This window comes from Octopus bimaculoides, chromosome 20 (genome assembly GCF_046866305.1).
Source record: "Octopus bimaculoides isolate indiv1 chromosome 20, ASM4686630v1, whole genome shotgun sequence".
Lineage (NCBI taxonomy): Eukaryota > Metazoa > Mollusca > Cephalopoda > Octopoda > Octopodidae > Octopus > Octopus bimaculoides.
Genome location: NC_142947.1, coordinates 24,420,510 through 24,440,509, shown reverse-complemented (window position 1 = coordinate 24,440,509; position 20,000 = coordinate 24,420,510). Strand labels below are relative to the sequence as shown.

Below are 20,000 nucleotides of genomic sequence, written 5' to 3'. Positions count from 1 at the left end.
ATATCATCAAAATATTTTAAGTGTTAATCGACGATTGCAAAAGTCATTCATAATAGATTTAAATAAGTATGGATGCAGTCACGATTATAAAATATGAAATAAATTCAAAAGTTCCAAATTGGATTTAAAATGTAAGCATACACTCGCTCAAATGTCGATTAATCTCATACAAAAATGATACGCTTGAAGAGGATCAAAAGTGAGTATTCAAGTACTCGAATCTGATTATCTAACTCATAAATCATGTGTAACTTAACCAAAATTTCCGCAAAAGTTAGCTTGGTACAGTACTTGTATGAGTTAACTATGTAAAATAATGTCCATAACTTGTTCAATTTCAGTGTCTATGTATATTATCCTTGCTTTAAATATTGGTCAATATATATATATATATATATATATATAATAATAATAATAATAATAATAATAATAATATAAATAATATATAGATATATGCATATATCTATACATCTATATGTATACATACATACATATATGGGTACAGAACATTAAAAAAAAACGTTAAACACAATGAGAAACGAAAACAGAAAAACGAAATCAGAAAACGAACTTTTTCGAACAACGAAAAACACAAACAGAGAAACGAGACATGCAACATAAAGAGTATATCCCTTCATCAGTTGTCCCTGATCCATCTACTCCGCGTTTCGAAGGCAAGGACAATACGCGACTTCGTTGGAACAGTCCTTCCCGCAAAGCAAATTAAATAAAATTTGGAATTTTTTGCGGCGGGTGAAAGTGTTAACAAGAACAGGACAGTCAGAACGAGACAGTAAAAACAATAAAAGCAGTAAAAACAAGACAGTGAGAACAAGACAGTAGAAACATGTGTGTGTGTGTGTGTGTGTGTGTGTGTGTGTGTATGTGTGTATGTGTGTGTGTGTGTGTGTGTGTGTGTGTGTATGTGTGTGTGTCTTAGGCATTTGTAGAAGGGAAAGATCTTGAATTTGCTGTCTCCACATATTTCGAGATGTTTACTCAGCGGAATCTTGCGTAATTCTTTTAGTCTAATGTGTTTCTGTGGATTCTTGTACGTTCGCAAAGGGAATTGCTTGTTCGCCAATATAATTTTCCTTGCAATTGGGGCAGGTTATGCAGTATATGAGAATTTGTGCCTTGCAGTTCATATCTGCATTTACTTGGAAAGAGAATACACTTTTAAATTTTATATGGAAACCAGTGTCCAAATATTTAAAGTTGCAGTTGTTGTTGTTGTCGATGTCGTCGTCGTCATTGTTGTTGTTGTTGTTGTTGTTGCTACATGTTCCACATTTATTAGCTCCACTGTTCTTCAAAGAGAATTCTGAATTATCTTCTGATGTGAAATTTTACCCTCGTGAGATGTTTTTTAAGATTTTTTTTTAGTTGACATTTACTGTTTCGTATGTTTTCATCGGCCAGATTTTTCATTTTGGGGTTTTGTAAGAGAATTGGTAGGTTTATTTTTATGTTAATTACTCCTGGATTATATGTACTGATAAATGGAATAGTATTTTCTTTAACTTTTTTCTTAGGCGCCATCAATTGTATGATATCTAGTTTCATTTATTGATTTTAAGGGGTAATACTCTTTTTCGTTTTGTTTTTTTTCTTAGTCCATTGAGTCGAATTTGACATATGAGGTGGAGTAAAAAGTAAGCAGCGTTTGAAACCACGAAAAAATTGTACCGGATTTTTGCAGAGTTTTGAATTCTTTGTAATTGTCTGATAATACAGACATAGACTAGCCCAAATGCATAAATAAATTAACAATGATATTTTTCACTATTGTTACAATCATCTGAAATGGAACAGTCCAAGCGCGATATTTGAGCAATTTTGCTATTCAACTTCAAAAAAGAACGTAAAACAGCTGCAACTGCTCGCGGATCAGCGAAACGCCCGCGTTGAACCCTAATTTTGCTGTGCTGGATTGATTTTTGTGCTTTGCTGGATTGCGTTGCTGTGTTGAGGAGGGATGGTTGAGGTTTGTTAAAGTTACACGAGTCTCTTTTTTATCTTTATCATTTTCGGGGGAGAGTGATTTTATATTCCTCTTGTTCTGAACAAGAGACCACTCCTCCCCTTTTTCTGGCATTGGTGTTCGATTTTTCTGTGAAACAGGTTCAACCACCACTTGTTCCTTCTCTTCTTCCTCCTAACATTGGCTTCCGGGATCTACTAAGTCGCTTTCAGCTAGTAGATCCCTACAGACTAGAATTCCCGAACGTTCCATTGTAGACATGGTCAAATAGCGACGGGTCTTCGCAGTCTTATATAGATACGATTTTAATTAGAAAAATAGATAAAGATATAGTTACGTGTCCACAGTATCACCTGGTCAGTTACAGTGATCACAAGATGGTCACTTGTAAACTGTTTCTAGTTGTGTAGTAAGGGTTCTGGCTACTGAAAACTCGATAAGTCCCTTTTGGCGATTGAGGAGTACAGGAGTCGGATTAAATTATTAATACAGAGGGCGTTGACCGGTTCCATTATTAACAACAAACAGTGGTACGCCCTCAAAAGAGCCATTAAATTTGAGTCTATTAGATATAGTGCAGGTTTAGTGGCTAGATGGCGTAGAGGGGAAATAGAATTAGTTAAGACCCTAGAGGAAGCCATGAGAAGTGGCGACGCATTTCAGGTGAGGGCGAAGAGATTAAAGTTAAAGCAACACTTCGAAGCCAAGCACATGGGGTGTATCGTCAGAGCTATACTTCGTGCAATGGGGAGCGAAGGAATCAAGGACGCTGGATGGGCACGTGTTGTGAAGGCTCAACTGGAAATGATTCCATAATTCGATCTTTGGTGAATTCACAAGGTGAGTTGATAAACGAACCCGAAGAGATGTGTCGGACTTTTCAGGAGCACTTCGCCCAGCTTTTCAGGGGGAGCGACGGACCGGATAGTAGGACAGGTCTTACGGACTTCCTCACCGGGCTGCCGCCTCTCTCAGGGCAGGATGCAGAGAGTTGTGAAGAGTCGATCACACCTGAGGAGGTAGTTGGGGCCATAGCGGACTGCGGCGGTGGTAAGGTACCGGGACTCGATGGTCTACCTTACGAGCTATATAAAAGTATGCCAGACTTGTTCGTGCACGTACTGACTGTCGTTTACGCGAACTGGCAGCAGAATGAGTGGATTCCCAGATCTGTGCGCCGGGGAGTGGTGACGCTGGTCAGAAAGGACCCGGGCAAGGGGGATAATATAGATAATTTTAGGCCCATCACTGCTGAATGCAGATATGAAGATTTTGACCATGGTGTTAGCAAAAAGATTAACGCGCGTCGCGGATAGCCTGATCTGTGAGGTTCCCGGCAGAACCATCCAGGACAATCTTCATCTTATTACGCTACACTGTAGAAGGGTATGGTAATGATTCTGGCAAAGGTGGGGCACTGGTCCATTTAGACCAATGCTAAAGCATTCGATAGGGTAGACCGTCGTTACTTGGTGGCTGTTCTTGCGCAGTTTGGACTGGGTCTTGGTTTCCTCAGGTGGATCATACAGTTGTACAATGACATCGACTCGATCGTTCGGGTGAACGGCTTTCTTTCAAAGCCGTTCTGCATCAAACGGCCGATTCGCCAGGGGTGTCCGCTCTCTCCGCTTTTGTACGTGATGGCGCTCGAGCTATTACTGCAAAAGCTGAGCGGCATCCCGATGAATTCAGGAGGTGAAGGATCGTGACCAAGATGGAACACCTACAGAAAGTAGGCGAAACCATTAAGGTTTACGAGACGGTGGCAAGAGCAAAATTTAACCGGGAAAAGTCGGTCGACTTGCAACTCGGCACTTGGGGGGGCAAGTCGATGCCTTCGAATAGCGTGGTGGGACGCTGGATGGAGGGCCCGGTTAAGTTGCTAGGAATCTGGTTTGGTCCAGATCTCCAGATAGAAAAGAACTAGTCCTAGGTATCGAGCAAGGTGACCCACATAGTCAAGACCTGGTCTTGACGGTGGCTTTCCTTGAAAGAGAGGGCAGAGGTGGCTAATGTGTTTATCGCATCGGTCATCGTTTACCGCCTAACCATTCTTCTTTGTCCAGATTCGTGGTTGAGCAAGTTGGAGAGACAAATCTTTCGCTTTTTGTGGAAGAACTCCGCTCCACTTGTAAGACGTTCTATTTGCTGTCAAAAGCCGTTAAAGGATGGGTTAGGGATGCCTTGGCTGTTGATGCGCAAACATGCGCTGAGGTTGAGGCACTTTTGGCTCTACCTGGATGGTGAACGGGTGTATTCTCCGCTCTAGACAGATGTTCCCCAGCTTTACTGGTTTTTGTGGTAGAGAAAACTGGTTTCGTCGAAGATCGAGGTTGGGTACCTAGTACAAGGAGTGCCACAAGGCTCTCCTCCAGTTCCGCAACTCGGGTAACGCCAGCGGTTTCGGTACCACCGCGGCTTACTATAGTAGGTTGGTAGAGGCAGGAAATGATGATGCCCTTGGAAGGACCCTAGGTCTCGATGATATTCAATTAGATAGTCTGTTCTGAATAACATTCGGGCCGAAGACACTAGATAACTTCCAAAAGTCTTTGATTTGGCAGTGTTACCGAGGAGCCTTACCCGTTCGGGATAAGCTCACCAGACACGGCTGCCCTGGGCCGTCGGCCTGTCCAAGGTGCGTCCTGCACGCTATTGCTCAGTGTGCGGGTATATCAGAAGTATGTACTTATGCAGAACACCTGTTGTCAGATGGAAGAATAGTACAGCTATCGTCTGAGTCAATCCTAAAAATTAACCCACCAGATTTCTTTACGGAAGAAGGTAAGAATTGCTTTCTTGTAGTAGTAGCAATTGCGAGAGAGGTGATATGGCCTCGCTCTGCTGAATATTTTCACTTTTCACCTGGAAAGGAAGGTGGGGCTAGAGAAGAGGTGTCTGTCAGCGAGTATTTTCAAAAAACAGATAGACGTGTATAGCACGTATGTTGGGAGTAAAAGGCACTGCGTGAGCACGTCATAGAGATTACCGAGGTTTCGATATTAAAGACAGGGCTCGTGGGGTCGGAGCGTACCTGTCTTTTAATGCCTCATTGTGTTATTGTGTATATGTAAATGTTTTTTGTGTTTCATTCGATAATCATCTGTCATTATAAATGTTTAAACCCATTCGTTTGTATATGACCCCGTTCATATCGTATTATCCCCCTCTTTGTGCGCCTGTATGGGTAATAATAAAACGCAACGAAACGTTCGCTTTGGATATTTGAATTGCAAGTTCGTGTTTGCTATTGTTTTTTGAAAGGTATTGTATTGTTTTGTGCTGCTTTGAAGCTGTTGTATGATTGTGCTGTCCCTCAGCGTTTTGAGGAGAGATGGCTGAGTTTGGAAATGTTTTTTATTCCGACCTGACTGAAACGGAGATGTCGGCGCGACAGAATTGTCATCGTCTGAGGAAGAACTGGTCAGGGCTATCAACAAAACAGAAAATTCTTTAAAGGGGAAAAGTTTTGCAGAAGTGGCAGGTGTCTCTAAGAAGGAGGTGAGTCTGGAAAACCTAAAGAATTTTGGGAAAATGCTGGAGAATGATGGTAGTGACGTGAAATTGTCACCACTGAATGAGGTGCTTAAAAACATGGAAGAAAACAGAATTGTTTATAAAGTATATTCAATCAAGGAGAGAAGAATTGAAAATGAGGATACGGAGGAAATTGAGAAGGCATTGAGGCCAATCTGGCAAGATATATCATATCTTGCCAGAGGAAGCAGTTACGGCACTGTTATTGTGCATTTCAAAGAGAAAGAAAAGGCAAAGGAGCACTCGGCAAATACGATGAAGACGGAAAGGGTGACCCTCCTACCCACATACCTTGGAAGAAGAACTTCCAGGGTCAGGGTGGAGGTAATCCCCCCTGAAATAGACGTGGCTTGGATGGTGGCGGCAGTACTTCTTGGAAATGAGAAGGAAGTGGCCGTACTCCAAGCCACAGAAACAGATGTAAGGAATTGGCGAGGCAAAGTTCTGGATATGTTGATCCAAATTTCAGTAGAAAACATGGAGAAACTGGCAGAAACGTTGTCAGTAGGTGATACAGTAATGAAGGTGTGGGTGGAGGATAGAACCCCTCGCTGCTACAAATGTGGCCATTAGAGCAGACTGCTCTCAAAATAACCAGCATGCACAGAAGGTCGTGAAGAAGGAAATGGTGGAAGAGAAGGAGGAAACTGACGAGGAAGGATGGATGGTAGCTGGAAGGAAAGAACAGAGGAAGAGGAAGAAGGATAATCAAAGTGGACCTCAACCCGTACCCACCCCGCCCACACCCTCTCAACCCCACCCTCCGACTGCAGACACCAAACCCACCCATTCCCCACCGACACAAAAACGAAAAAAAAAAAGAAATACAAACATACAAAAATCACAAGGCTCCCCTCCCGTGTGTTATGCTTGTGTTTTCTGTAAAGGTGTGGATCGGAGACTGATAGAGAAGTTATCCCAGTAGAAGGACGTAAGGACTGTAAATATGAAAGGAAGTAAAAAAAGAAGATATGGCCGCATGCGTATTGGTGTCGGAAGGTCGTATGAAAGAAGTAATGGATTACAAAGAAAGTTTGAGATATAGAAAAGTGGTTTGTGATCTAAAGGAAATACCAAAAGGAATAGAAAATGGAGAGTTAGAGGAACAACAGGGAATTGGATATAAAAAGGAAATAAATGATGCTGCTGAGGTGGGGTAGGTAGCACATTTTCATATATCATTTCATTTTCATTCATGTTATCATAATTTTATTTTAATTGTGTTGTGCCGTCCTTCCGAAACGACGTTAATATCTATGTACGCCTTTTATAGGTAATAAAAAAACACAACGAAACGTTTGGTGAGGAAATGACCAGTGAATGGTCAGCTCGAAAATGGTTTAAACAATTTCGTAGTGGAAACCTGAGCCTTGAAGATCGTGAGCATAGTGGACGCCCATCTGTCATCGATGACGGTCAATTAAAGACCATCATTGAGAAAGATCCACGTAAAACTATTCGAGAACTGGCAAAAGAACTTCAAGTTAGCCAGAAAACTGCCTGTAATCAATTGCATGCGATCGGAAAATCAAAAAAATTTGACAAATGGGTACCACACGATTTGAATGAAAATCACAAAATGCATAGATATGAAATTTGCTCGTCGTAAATTTCTTCTCCGTAACTAGACCGCTCCATTTCTCGACCATATTGTAACTTGCAATGAAAAGTGGATTCTGTACAATAATAAAAATCGTTCTTCGCAGTGGTTGGACCAAAATGAAGCACCGAAAACCTTCCCTAAACTTGAGCTCTTCAAACAGACAGTTACGGTGACCGGTTTGGTGGTGTACTGCTGGACTCATCCACTATAACTTCTTAAAACCCAGAAAAACCATTACTGCAGAAACATATTGCCATGAAATTACCAAAATGAATGCAAAACTGCTACTCCTCCATCCCAGACTGGTCAAGAGAAGAGGGCCAATCCTTCTTCATGACAATGCTCGCCCACACGTTTCACTAATGACGCTCCAGAAGTTGAGGGAACTTGGCTACGAAGTTCTTCCCCACCCAGCTTATTCCCCAGACCTTTCTCCTACTGACTACCACTTTTACAAGCACCTTGATGGTTTCCTACGAGAGAAGGAATTCAAAAATCAAACTGATGCTGAAAGTGCGTTCAAAGAGTTCATTAGCTCCAGAACTCCAGATCTGTATGTTACCGGAATAGACAAACTTCTAACTTGTTGGCAAAAATGTGTTGATTGCAATGGTATTTACTTTGATGAATAAAATTTCCGCATTGTTGAAATATATTGTGATGAATTTCATGTCTCAAAATGTTGCTTATTTTTTACTCAGCCTGATATTTTCGGGTCAACCACTTTTGTACAGATACGTCTTTCCATACTTTATGAGATGTTCTTTTAGATGTATAAAGGATGGCGAGAATAGAAGTTTAAGTATTGATGTGTCTCTTGTCTTGCATAATATATCCGTTGTGACTGTAGAGTTGTGTATCTATACGTGAATGTCTAGGGATGGGAAGTCAGTATGACTAGTTTCTGTCATGAATTTAATAGATAGGTGAAATGTCTGCATAATGTTATTGAATATTTGTAGATCATCATTTGATTTCTCAAAAAAAATAATAAAGCAATTATGAGGAAGTGTTTCCAATTTTCAGTAACATATTTCTTGAAATTTTAGCCAAAATTGTTCTATACTTCCTCGTATAGTTTCCCTTCTAAAAACTCATCACCAGGTTAGCATATGAAAGCGCAAATTTCATCTCTATTGCTGTGCCCTTTATTTGTCGATGTATTTTACCATCAAAACTAGAGGTGTTCTCCTCTAGTACTAGGCGTACGGCCTTGGTAATAAAGTCAGTTTTAAAATGTTAATTTAGCCTCTCTCTATGTTTTCTATCAAGTGTTTGATTGCTTCCAGGACCAAAGTGTGAAGTATACTAGTATAAAGGTTTCTAACAGCGAAGCTTATAAGGATAGTTCCTTCTGGAACAGTGGGTGGGATGTATTTAAGAAAATCCATGTCGTTTCGTATATAGCCAGGTATTAATGGGCTTAAGGGTTTAAGGAGTATATCCAAAAGATTACTAAGTTGTTGTGTTGAGGATTGTGGCCCAGCAACTTTTGGTCCCAATTTGAGATCAGTGGGTCTTTGTACTTTTATGTATTGGTTCTTCTGCTCACTCATGGCTCTCTGTATTTCCGAGCTTTTATGGATCATGGATAATTCATAGAAATTACCCTCTTTAATTTCTGTTTAATATATACATAGATTATGCCTCCAAAGAAGAGAGTTTGCTGGGAAAAGAAAGCAACCGGTTTAAAATGACAGCAACAGACTGCAGCAATTCCCCACATTCCAGAAGTTACTTTGAACATAATGCAAAATGGTGCATCAACATCTTCTGCCCAATCTGATAGAATTCTGGCAAAACTGTGTAGCAACAGATCGCCAGCAATTGCTTCATCACAAATTGCCGTCCTAGCTCCTGGGAAAAGGGATTACCATGCTATGTATAATCAAGGCAGCGCAAAAAGTTGTTTTGCACAAGCATTTCTATAGCCAATTAGACGGATGAAATTTACGTACGCTTAATAATATTACGTAAAACAGCCTTCAGACTCTCCCGATTAATTTCATCATCTTTTGAATTATGAACTTATTTACATCATAAGGGTTTTTTCGTTGTAAGGCTTTCTTTTTTAGTTGATTTTCACCTAGCAAGACTTATCGTAGATAGCGTAATAAGTCACACTCGGACAAGGTCGGGTTATACTGCTAGTATTTATAGATATATATATATATTTATATATATATATATATATATATATATATATATATATATATATATTTATGTGTGTGTGTGTGTGTGTGTGTGCGTGTGCGTGCGTGTGTGTGTGTGTGTGTGTGTGTGTGTGTGTGAAAATTGCAATGAATTATTTTTGCAGCTTTTAATTTTCATCCAGTTTGACAAGTGATTTAGCAATAAAATTCTGTAGAATTAAAGAATTAAAGAGACATATACAACATTTCGTCCACCGCATGCAGTTCTCAGTTTACAGCCATAAAGAAAGGATCAGAGTATACAAAGGAGCTATGAAGAAGTTTGAAACTATCAAACATAACGATAGGAATGGATTTGCCTACTCTATAGGAGCAAATCATGGAACACCATAGAAAGGACTAAGAAGAAAATAGGGAAGGCAAGCTCATGGTACGATAGCCACAAGTACCAGAGCGTCATGTTCGTCGACACCACCCCTAGAGGCGAACTGGCGTACCGCTTTAGAAGGGCCCTAGACAAACTTAAGCTAAGAATTAAGGTTGTTGAAAGGCCAGGCAACCCTATTAAATCCCTTATCAGTAGAACATACCCTTTCAGTAGAACCCCCTGCACTGATAGGAACTGTATCGTATGTAGATTTAGCCCACAAACGAACTGCAAAACCAGAAATGTGGTCTATAGTATAAGATGTACAGAGGGACGATGCAGAAATAAGACAATGACATATGTAGGCGAAACAGCAAGGAGCATAGGGGAGCGGGCAAACGAACATTGGAGGGAACTTAAGGAAGGGAAGAACTCATCAGTTCTGTACCAGCACGCTGAGCAAGAACATAGAGGCTCAATCAACAACATAGAAATTAAAATCTTATCTACACATAGCAGTGATGCAGCACTTAGACAAATTACTGAAGCTACACACATAATAGAAGAGAAACCTAGCCTGAATAGCAAACTAGAATGGAACACTAACACACGCCACTAACAAACCACAAACCACAAACCACAGCATGTGACAACATGTTACCCATAAACCAATAATAATATGAACAAAGTATAATACAATACATAGATAAACAAATGGAATTAAATACTACATACGTTAACAAAATTTAATTAAACACAAAAAAAAACACAAAAAAAAACAAACAACAACAAAAAAAACACACACAAACACACATGAACAAATAAATAAATAAAACAAATACAAACGAACACGTATTAACAGAGAATATAGGTGATACAGACACTCCCCATACACACATGCACTTACAAAAGACAGACACATTGAAAGACACGCATGCGTAGACACATACAATAGGAATACAGAATACAAAATGGCTGATATTTAGCAAGGTGAGACACACATAAGAAGGAAGGAAACAAAGGACCACTGATGAGGTCACAGAAGTGTGACGAAAGAACTCTGGCCGAAATAAGATTAAGATTAATGTAATATAAAGCTGAAGCAAATTAACACCAAATATACAGTGCGTGTGTTTTTATTGGCTAAACTGGCAATATGACCATCCCCAAGTACAACAACATATATATATATATATATATATATATATATATATATATATATATATATATATATATATATATATATATATGAATGTATATATGTTTGTATATGTATGTATATAACGTAAGCGTTTAATTGAGATTTAAATATCTAAAATTTTCTTGCCATATGACTTGTCAAACTGGATGAAAATTATAAGCTACAAAAAATTTATTGCAATTTTTATTTATTCACTTACTTATTTATTCACTTACTTATTTATTCATTCATTTCTTTCAAACCTGACTCAGTTTGACAATTACTTTAACAATTAAAGGTTATACTTTTGCGTCACTTATGTGACTGTCGACATAAATATGACTTTACACACGTGTGATAAAGTTGACTCTTTTTGAATGAAACTGCCAATAATCCATTCAATTTGTTTTTGTGAATTTAGCTGCAATACCATCCAATACATGTGAACCACATAAGTCTACTCAGTTGTAATGGACACCACCGACATACTAGATCAGCTCCATGTGTCTATCCAGCTGTCATGTCCAGCTTTGAAGAAAAGAAGCAACTCGATCAGATCCGAATATTTTTCTGGACCTGATGAAAAAATCTTAATTTTTGAGTTACAACTACGTCTCTACGTTCTGAGTTCAAATTCCGCCAAGATCGATTTTGCCTTTTATCCTTTTGGGATCAGTGGAATAAGTACCAGTCGTGTATTGGAGGTGGATGTGTAATTTGTCATTAATTGCTGTGCAACGCTGAGCTCAAAACTTCTGATGGAGTAGTTTGAATATATTCACATCTGGAAACATGTGTGCGTGCGTGTGTCAGAGGTCACCACAATATATATATATATATATATATATATATATATATATATATATATATATATATGAACACCTTTCCCCATGTGATCGGCTTTTAAAAAAATTGTTAAAATAGTTAGATATTTCCCTACTATTCTTAACATGAAACCAATGGTAGCCTTAAGTCATATGTGTGTGTGTGTGTGTGTGTGTGTGTGTGTGTGTGTGTGTGTGTGTGTGTGTTTTCAATGTTTACAAATAACATGGAAAAAACAAATAGTTACCAGGGTAGCAAAAATTCACACAAGTATCAAAGGTGTAACAGCCTACTTATAAAGATTTTGGTGAAATGTTTTTGTATTACATAGATAAATGGAGTTAAACGCAGGTGTTATTCAAATCTATATACTTCCCACATATGTTTCGAAGAAAACATTGGTATGATTCTAGAAGGAATAAAATGATGTAAAACAATGCAATCTTCTCATCAGGGAAAAAAAAGAGGAACAAAACTCATTAATAAGACATTTTAACCGAATGTGATTACTGCATATATAATGAATATATTATTGATGAGTTTTGTTCCTCTTTCCTTTTCCCTGATGAGAAGATTGAATTGTTTTACATCATTTTATTCCTTCTGGAATCATACCAATGTTTTCTTCGAAACATGTGTCGGAAGTATAAAGATTTGAATAACACCTGCGTTTAACTATATATATATATATATATATATATATATATATATATATATATATATCTTCGAAACGTCGAGTTAGAATAGAGGCAGCTGATGAATAATTCCAAGTGGCTTTCTGTTTTCCTATGTGTTCGTTCCGTTGTCTGTAGTTCATTGTTCTAACGTCCTGTACCCTGATATGCATCTATATACACATGTAGATGAAAGTATATACATATATGTGTGTATACATGCATATATATTTTTTGTATTATATATATATATATATATATATATATATATATATATATATATATATATTATGGTGATCTCCTATCCCATACTCGCTAGCATCTGTAGCTTGTATGATCTCTAACTTTGAGTTGAAATGCGTAAGATACATATGCATAAGATACAAATATATATTCAAGATAGTGCTCTAGTACGGCTACAGTCCAAACACTGAAACAAGTAAAAGAATAATAAATTAGCATTTCGCTTTTCTTATAAATGTTTTCTTTCAGTGTAACTAATCCGATAAATTCCAAAGTAACTTGTGTGCTCCTTTGCAGAAAAGAATGCCATCAGTAAAAAGAGAAATGTCGGAAGCACTAAAAATTACATTGAAACTGGATCGAAGAACGGCTATATCAATAAAGAATCTGTTGATTATAAAGATAGCGACGTTGATAATAACATCAACGGATATACCAATGCTGAAGGTGACTCGTTTCAGAGTGTTAAACAACTGCAATCAGCAGTCCAACGAAAAGAACCTTTTATTGATGGCCCAATCATCCACAGATCAAGTAAGATTTGATTTCCTTTAATCTCCCTAAAATTATTGTTTTCTTTTGTAAGTTATTGTTTTGCTTTTCGCTTTGACTTTTCTAATCGTTATTTATTCTGCTGCAGCAAAACTTATTCCTTCTTGCAGTGTTTGTTGTTGTTGTTGACGCTTTTTCTCTGGCAGATGTTATACCGACACTACGCCAAAAGAGAGAGCCATATCAAATGGCCAAAGATGCTTTGGATCATTCCTTCTTCAACTTTCTAACACCATCCTTAGAATCCTTGCTTAACAAGGCTGTTTTTTGCAATAACCCCTTCTGATGGTAATTCCTAGCTTCTCAAGCCATGCATCCAGCCTTTCACTAACCGTTCGCAGTGCGCCAATTACAATCTGTACCACTTCTACGTGCCTGATTCTCCATAGTTTCTTGATTTCCCTCTTCAGCTTCTGATATTTCTCCACCTTCCCACTTTCCTTCTCATTCACCCTGTAGTTCCCTGTAGTAACATCCATAATAATTGCTTTGTTCTTCTTTTCTACTACAATTATTATTATTGTTACTATTATTAAGTCGGCGAGCTCACAGACTCGTTAGCACGCTGGGCGAAACGCTTAGCGGCATTTCGTCCTTCGTATGTCTTGAATTCAAATTCTACCGAGGCCGACTTCGCCTTTCGTCCTTTTGGAGGTCGATAGAATAAGCACCAATCAAGTACTGGGGTTGATGTAATCGACTAGACCCCTCCCCCAAAATTTCAAGCCTTGTACTTATAATAGAAAGGATTATTATCATTATCATTGTTATCATCATCATCATCATCATCATCATCACAGCTACTACTACTGTGTGAAAGAGCAGCGCATGCCATCAAACTAACACTAGAATATAAATATACGAAGCCCAATATACCCATCATGTCTACCCGTCTGATAAGGATACACCAGACACATGCATCACAACTAAATGGGCGCAATATGGTGGTCTTATATCAAGATGAACAGCGCATGACCTTGCAGATGGAGCCCAGATAGGATTTTCTTCAGGTCGAGTAGCCTATCCCGTTCAAAAGTTCCCTGAATAAGGCGTATTTAAGGATGATGAACAAAACACCTATGTTCCCAAGAGTAAATTATTCAAACTCCTCCATTAGAAATTTTGAGCTCGGTGCTGCATGACAATTAATGAAAAATTATATACAGGAGCCGAACACAATACTAGAAACAATGTTTGCTGTATCTTGCTGAGAGGGATGAACTACTGTAAAATTACATCATGTGTGGATGCATATACCCGCTGTAGATAGCTAGATCACTGTATAATTAAACCAATGATCCGTTAGTTTTTCATCCATAAATACATACAGACGGTGGAGAATGTGACCGAAAGCTACAACGGTTCTCAATCTTAGACCAGTCTTTAGACAACAATAGGGCAGAAATTCAAGAGGAAGTAAAAATAATTTGGTCAAATCTTCCGCTAGAGAATATTCGTGTTCTACAATGCTCACTAGATTCTATTCATTTCATTTAGTCTCATGAAAAAAAAGTATCATGACGTTACAATCATTGCGTTTTGTTAGTCTGTAGCGGGCTAGATGTGATGTGCCATATCAATTCGATATGATGTAGCCCACTACTGAATGTAGCGTTTAGATGTAACACTTCAAGGTTCTCGCATCGGAGTAACCAGTAAACATCGAAGAATCAACACCAAGAAGGAAGAAATATTATTTACATATGTTTATTCGTTTGCCCGACAGGTAATTAAAGAGACTGTAGCAACTCTAGTGATAGTGACAAGAATAGCTTGTTGGTTAGTAGTTGATAGTTTAGAAGAAGGTTGTCTGTGAGTAGAGAGTGAAAGGGTAAGGAATGCATGGTGCTGACTAGAAAGGAAGAAAGGATAAAGGCGGTATCGTCTTCCTTGCGGCCGAAAGGCTCTCTTCGCATGTCGAATTTTTTATGGAATTTACCGAACGCCGTAAGGTAACAGCTGAGGTGCGCGCACACGCCTTCGAGTTAAAACGAAAGATTGCCAAAATGGCTAGGCTGTTGCCAAAATTTGTAAATTATATATATATTTTTTTCATTTTTATGATATAATTGCATTAATTAACATAGATTAAACTAATTGCAAATTAGCGGCGTCGTTGATAATTTTTTCCTTACCTCAATGATGCTGGTGATAAATATTAAAACTCCCTTATAGAACTATATTCATAAAAAAACCAACACTCATAACTTTTTTTTTAAACTTCTTTGCATGAGATTGATACCATAAGTTTAATTAGAATATAGTTTGTTTTTAAGATAAAAAAGTTAATTATTCTTAAATCCATTTTTCTTGCCTTATATTTTTTCGTGATATTTTACCTCATAACTTTTTTGATACAAAGTTTTGTTGCGTGGAATCAAAACTATGAAATTCTTCATGCTTTCTTCTATCATTGAAGCTAAGATAAATATAATTTGCTTTTAAAATAAAAAAAAATGTTATTTAGATCTAAACTTGATTTGAACCGTTACTCTCCGATAAAGTTGCTACAAATTTTGATGTAAACTTTTTTCTATTGGACCAAATCTTAATTTTTATGCCAAAATGTAACTAGGGACAAGCCCTCTTCAAAAGTGTTAACAGTTTTCAATGTAGTTAAGAACTGGATTAGTGACAAAGCTCTGAAGATGCTGCGTGTGAGTAAATTGCGGCCTTAAGAATATTATTCAACTACTACCGTAGTTGAATGATATATATATATATATAATTGTCACTAAATGTGACTAAGGTGTTAGGAAATACCTACAATGCTAGAAATAAGAGCTAAAGCGCTTTAATGCTGTAGTTCACGCACATGAAAACATATGCACTAACAGGGACCTTAATTGTCCGAAAAATGCCGATCGAGAATTCTTAATACTGACTTCAATTTCGGCAATTTCCCTTGCCTCATCAGTTAAACACGCTCAATTGTTCGGTCTTTTTGGGCCTGCATCGCTAGAAGTATTTATGTTTATGCCATCCAAATTACTGGATTATTTAGCGATTCGCTGCGCGTATATAAAATTAATATAAACTGCAGTCTGCAATGTTTCACCAAAGAGACTTATAATTGTTACTAAATGTGACTAGGGTATTGGGAAACTCCTAAATTGCTAAAAATAAGAACTAAAGCGTTCTAATTCTGTAGTTAACGCACATGAATGAAAACATATACACTAACAGGGACCATAATTGTTCGAAAAATGCCGATCGGTAATTCTTAATAGGATAATTTGGTACGACATCAACGCAATTTTTTTAAAGAATTGAAGGTGACCGAAACCGATTTCTTTCACACTTTGCATACTAATTGGCCTTCTTATGAAACTCTTAAATATGAAATATTTTTTTACCTGAGTTTTGCTGGGCTATGACCATTTGAAATTTTCAAAAAAGTGGCATTTTTTCGGTTACTCAATGACTTTGAGAAGTCATATCTCAGCTTCTATTTGAGTTAGAAAGCTCAATTTGTTTTCATTTTAAAGCATTTAAATAGATATACAACTTTTGTCTTGTGTATTTTTTCCATACAATAAAAATTAAAAAGTTGATCTAAAGTTTGACTTTTGACCTTTCATAGGTCAAAAGACATGGTCATCGATTTTTTTGAAATTTTGTCCAAATATTGCCCTACTTAGTCACAGCTCACATAAAAAAAATTCATACTAGGATCTCAATGGGAAGTATTTTTAATAAATATAATTATAGTGAAAAGTAGTGACAAATTATCAAAACTTGCTTACTGATAATCGAAATAAGCATTTTTATTATTTCAATAATAATATCTACTTTAACTGTAACTACGTTTTCAGCTCTGCTTTGGTCAATGGTGGAAATGCCACTGCCAACACTTAGAATCTTCAAACAAATTATTGGCATCCCCCATCACCTAAGGGACCACTCCTGATAGCTTAGCAGATGAAGCTACATGTCCCAACCTCCCACTTTTGCCTTGCTTTAAATGATTAAGTACTTGTTAGATGAAATTCTAAATTCTTCGAAATTTAATGAGACAATTTTCTTGAAATTAATAATTGTGATGCATTTTACATTTCTTTTTTCTGTCAAAGTATAAGTTCTTCCTGTAGCAGTTCTGGGGACAAATTTACAAAGGATGTCTAAATAACTCATTGTTAAAACATCTGATTTTTTAGGATACTGAAATAATGATGTAGGTCCTTTGGGTTCAAGAAAGATGAGTTTTACTTGCATAGTTTCTGGGTATGTTTCTAGAACACAGGCTAACCACCAGTCACCATCACAGATTGCTGCTACAAACTCTTTTATATCCTCAAATTGAATAGCATCTTGCATGGAGATTCTAATTTTAGTTTAGTTATCTATTGTAGATATCATTTTTACCATAATTTCTGAAGGTGAATTTGGGATAAAGCAATGTAACTTTTGTGTCTCTGAAATTGTACTTGCATTTCTAAATCTCTCGCTCAATAGATTTTCCTCATTTTGCATTTCATCATTTGAGGAGTAGATAAAATTCCAGGAATGTTTTACTGACCATAATCATAAAGTTGTCTTGGAGTCATGATTTGTTTTTTGAAATGGCGTTGTAAACTTGCCCGAGTTGCCATTTGTTTAATTGTACCTCCTAAGCCATCACAAGGTCCCTTGCCCTGAGAAGTAGCTAAGAAGTACCACTCTGCATCAGTTTCGAAATCTATAGAATGGTAGCATAAGTTCATAAAATTCTTACAATTTTTATATTGTGAAGCAGCACCATCTGAAAAATAGATGATTTTGTTGATATTGAAGGCTTTGCTCCAAAGAAAATCTGTCAGCTTTTTTGGAAGAGATGGACTGCTACTATATCATGTTTCATACAGCTGGATATAATAACAATATTGATGTTAGTCACATCATTGTTTTGTTTATAAAAACAGACAAATGGATGGATAGTGGCTTGGGCATTGTTCCAATGAAATCCTTGTACAGATGAATGAATAATTCTCTGAAAAATCTGCTATGACTAAGATTTCTCCTTCACTTTAGGATTCTTTTCTTGAAGTGCAAAATTTAGATTGTTCCTTTGCAAGGAAATCATGTACTTTAAGTGCTTTAAGCTTTTGACAGAAAATTTCAACAAAATCATCTGTTGATTTTGATATATTTTCTAGGATTGTTCTGTCTGTTGTTAGCCATTGCTTATACTGCACTTCATCAATCATATTCACAATAAACATTTCATATAAGAATTTTTCAAGCTCTTCTAGCAGAATTACAATTTGAACAGGTTGCCCATATAGTAGTTGTTTGTTGTTGGATTGCAAGTAATTGATTCCAAACTTTGTTTATAATCAATCAAGTGAAACTTCATATTCTTGGTTAAATCAGATAGTTTCATGCCAGAAATCATTAGTTTGACATTCCAATGAATGGTGCATACACACACATTATGTGTACCAGCACTACCTGCAAGTATGCATTCTGTGGGTCTTAGCTCAGTAAATTTTGAGAAACTAATTTTGATTTCAGGATTTTTTTATTTAAACAACTGGAAGGCTTCCTTTAAGTTACAAAGTATGGGGTACTTTTGCTCATGGACTCTTTTGCCATCAATTTTTACTGATTTTTAATCCTTTATCCATGGTATAACTCTGCTTACTTCATTTTTATAAAACTGAGAAACACAATTGGCAGTTTCTTGAAGAAATGTGCTTTTCCTATGGTTAGGATGTGATAAAATCCCTTGCTCATTGACCAACCTTTTAGCTTGTCTGAACACCTTTTGGATTTTTCTCAGAACTGGAGACGAAGCGCTATAGAATCACAGCTTAGTTTCATGTGACGTCAGCAGTGGTTTAACTGCTTTATCTTAAAAGACGAAAAGAAATGTATATCTTTCTTGACATGTAATACTTTTGTTAGGTGTTGATAGTAAAAATAAAAAACGTGATTTTGTGTATACATAGCGGTATATTTAGTCACATATAAATGCATATATGACAGGCATTATATTCATTTCTCTGACCATTTTAGTACATATAAAATTTAAAAAAACACAAATAAACACACACACACACACTTGTGTAGCATGTATTAAATGTTTCTACATTGCATGCAAATTTAGATAAAACAAACCGGAAAACGCTGGAAATGAATGATTGTGTACGGAAATAAGTATATATCAGTTTAAAATGGAGTTAGCTCTACGTCAAATATCAGATACAGTGAGTTTACTATCTTTTATCTATTATTTCTTTCGGTCATTAGACTACGGCCATTCTGGGGCACCGCCTTAAAGAAATTTTACTCGAAATTTATCGACATATTTGCTTTTTTTCTTTTTTTTTTTTTGTAAAACTTGGTAATTCTGACCGTTTCTTTTGCCGAATCGCTAAGTTACGGGGACATAAACACACCAGCACCGGTTATCAAGCAGTGGTGAGGGGAACAAACATAGACACAAAGGCACACACACACACACACACACACACACACACACAGATAGATATATACGACAGGCTACTTTCAGTTTCCGTCTACCAAATCTAATCACAAGGCTTTGGTTGCCCGGAGGCTATAATGGAAGACACTTGGCCTATGTGCCACGCAGTGGGACTGAACCCGGGACCATGTGATTGGGGAACAAACTTCTTACCTCACAGTCAAACCTGCGCCTAGTTTTAAAAAGAAACAACAGATGAGTTAAATGAATTGGTTGAGTTTGTTATAGATAATGCATATTTAGACAAGTCAGAGACATTTCCATGGGAAGCGGAGTAATCGGGTTCTTTTATTAGCTGACTTGTATTTGTTTCTTTGTAGGTTTAGTTTTCTTAGTGATTAATGGAAAAGGAAGATGTCAGATTTGATTGAGCAACTTATTATCTGTTGAGGTATAAAGATATTTTCACTTCCAAT

General features: G+C 37.1%; 1 protein-coding gene across 1 annotated transcript in view; it reads left to right on the top strand.

The window, feature by feature from the left end:
* The window catches only part of LOC128250356 (zonadhesin-like), a 153,523-nt gene that overhangs the window by 33,058 nt on the left and 100,465 nt on the right, over positions 1 to 20,000 (top strand). The window contains exon 2 of the mRNA XM_089338233.1: positions 12,864 to 13,100. Within this exon, the coding sequence (XP_089194359.1) occupies positions 12,864 to 13,100 (237 nt within the window). The remainder of the gene's footprint in view (positions 1 to 12,863; positions 13,101 to 20,000) is intronic.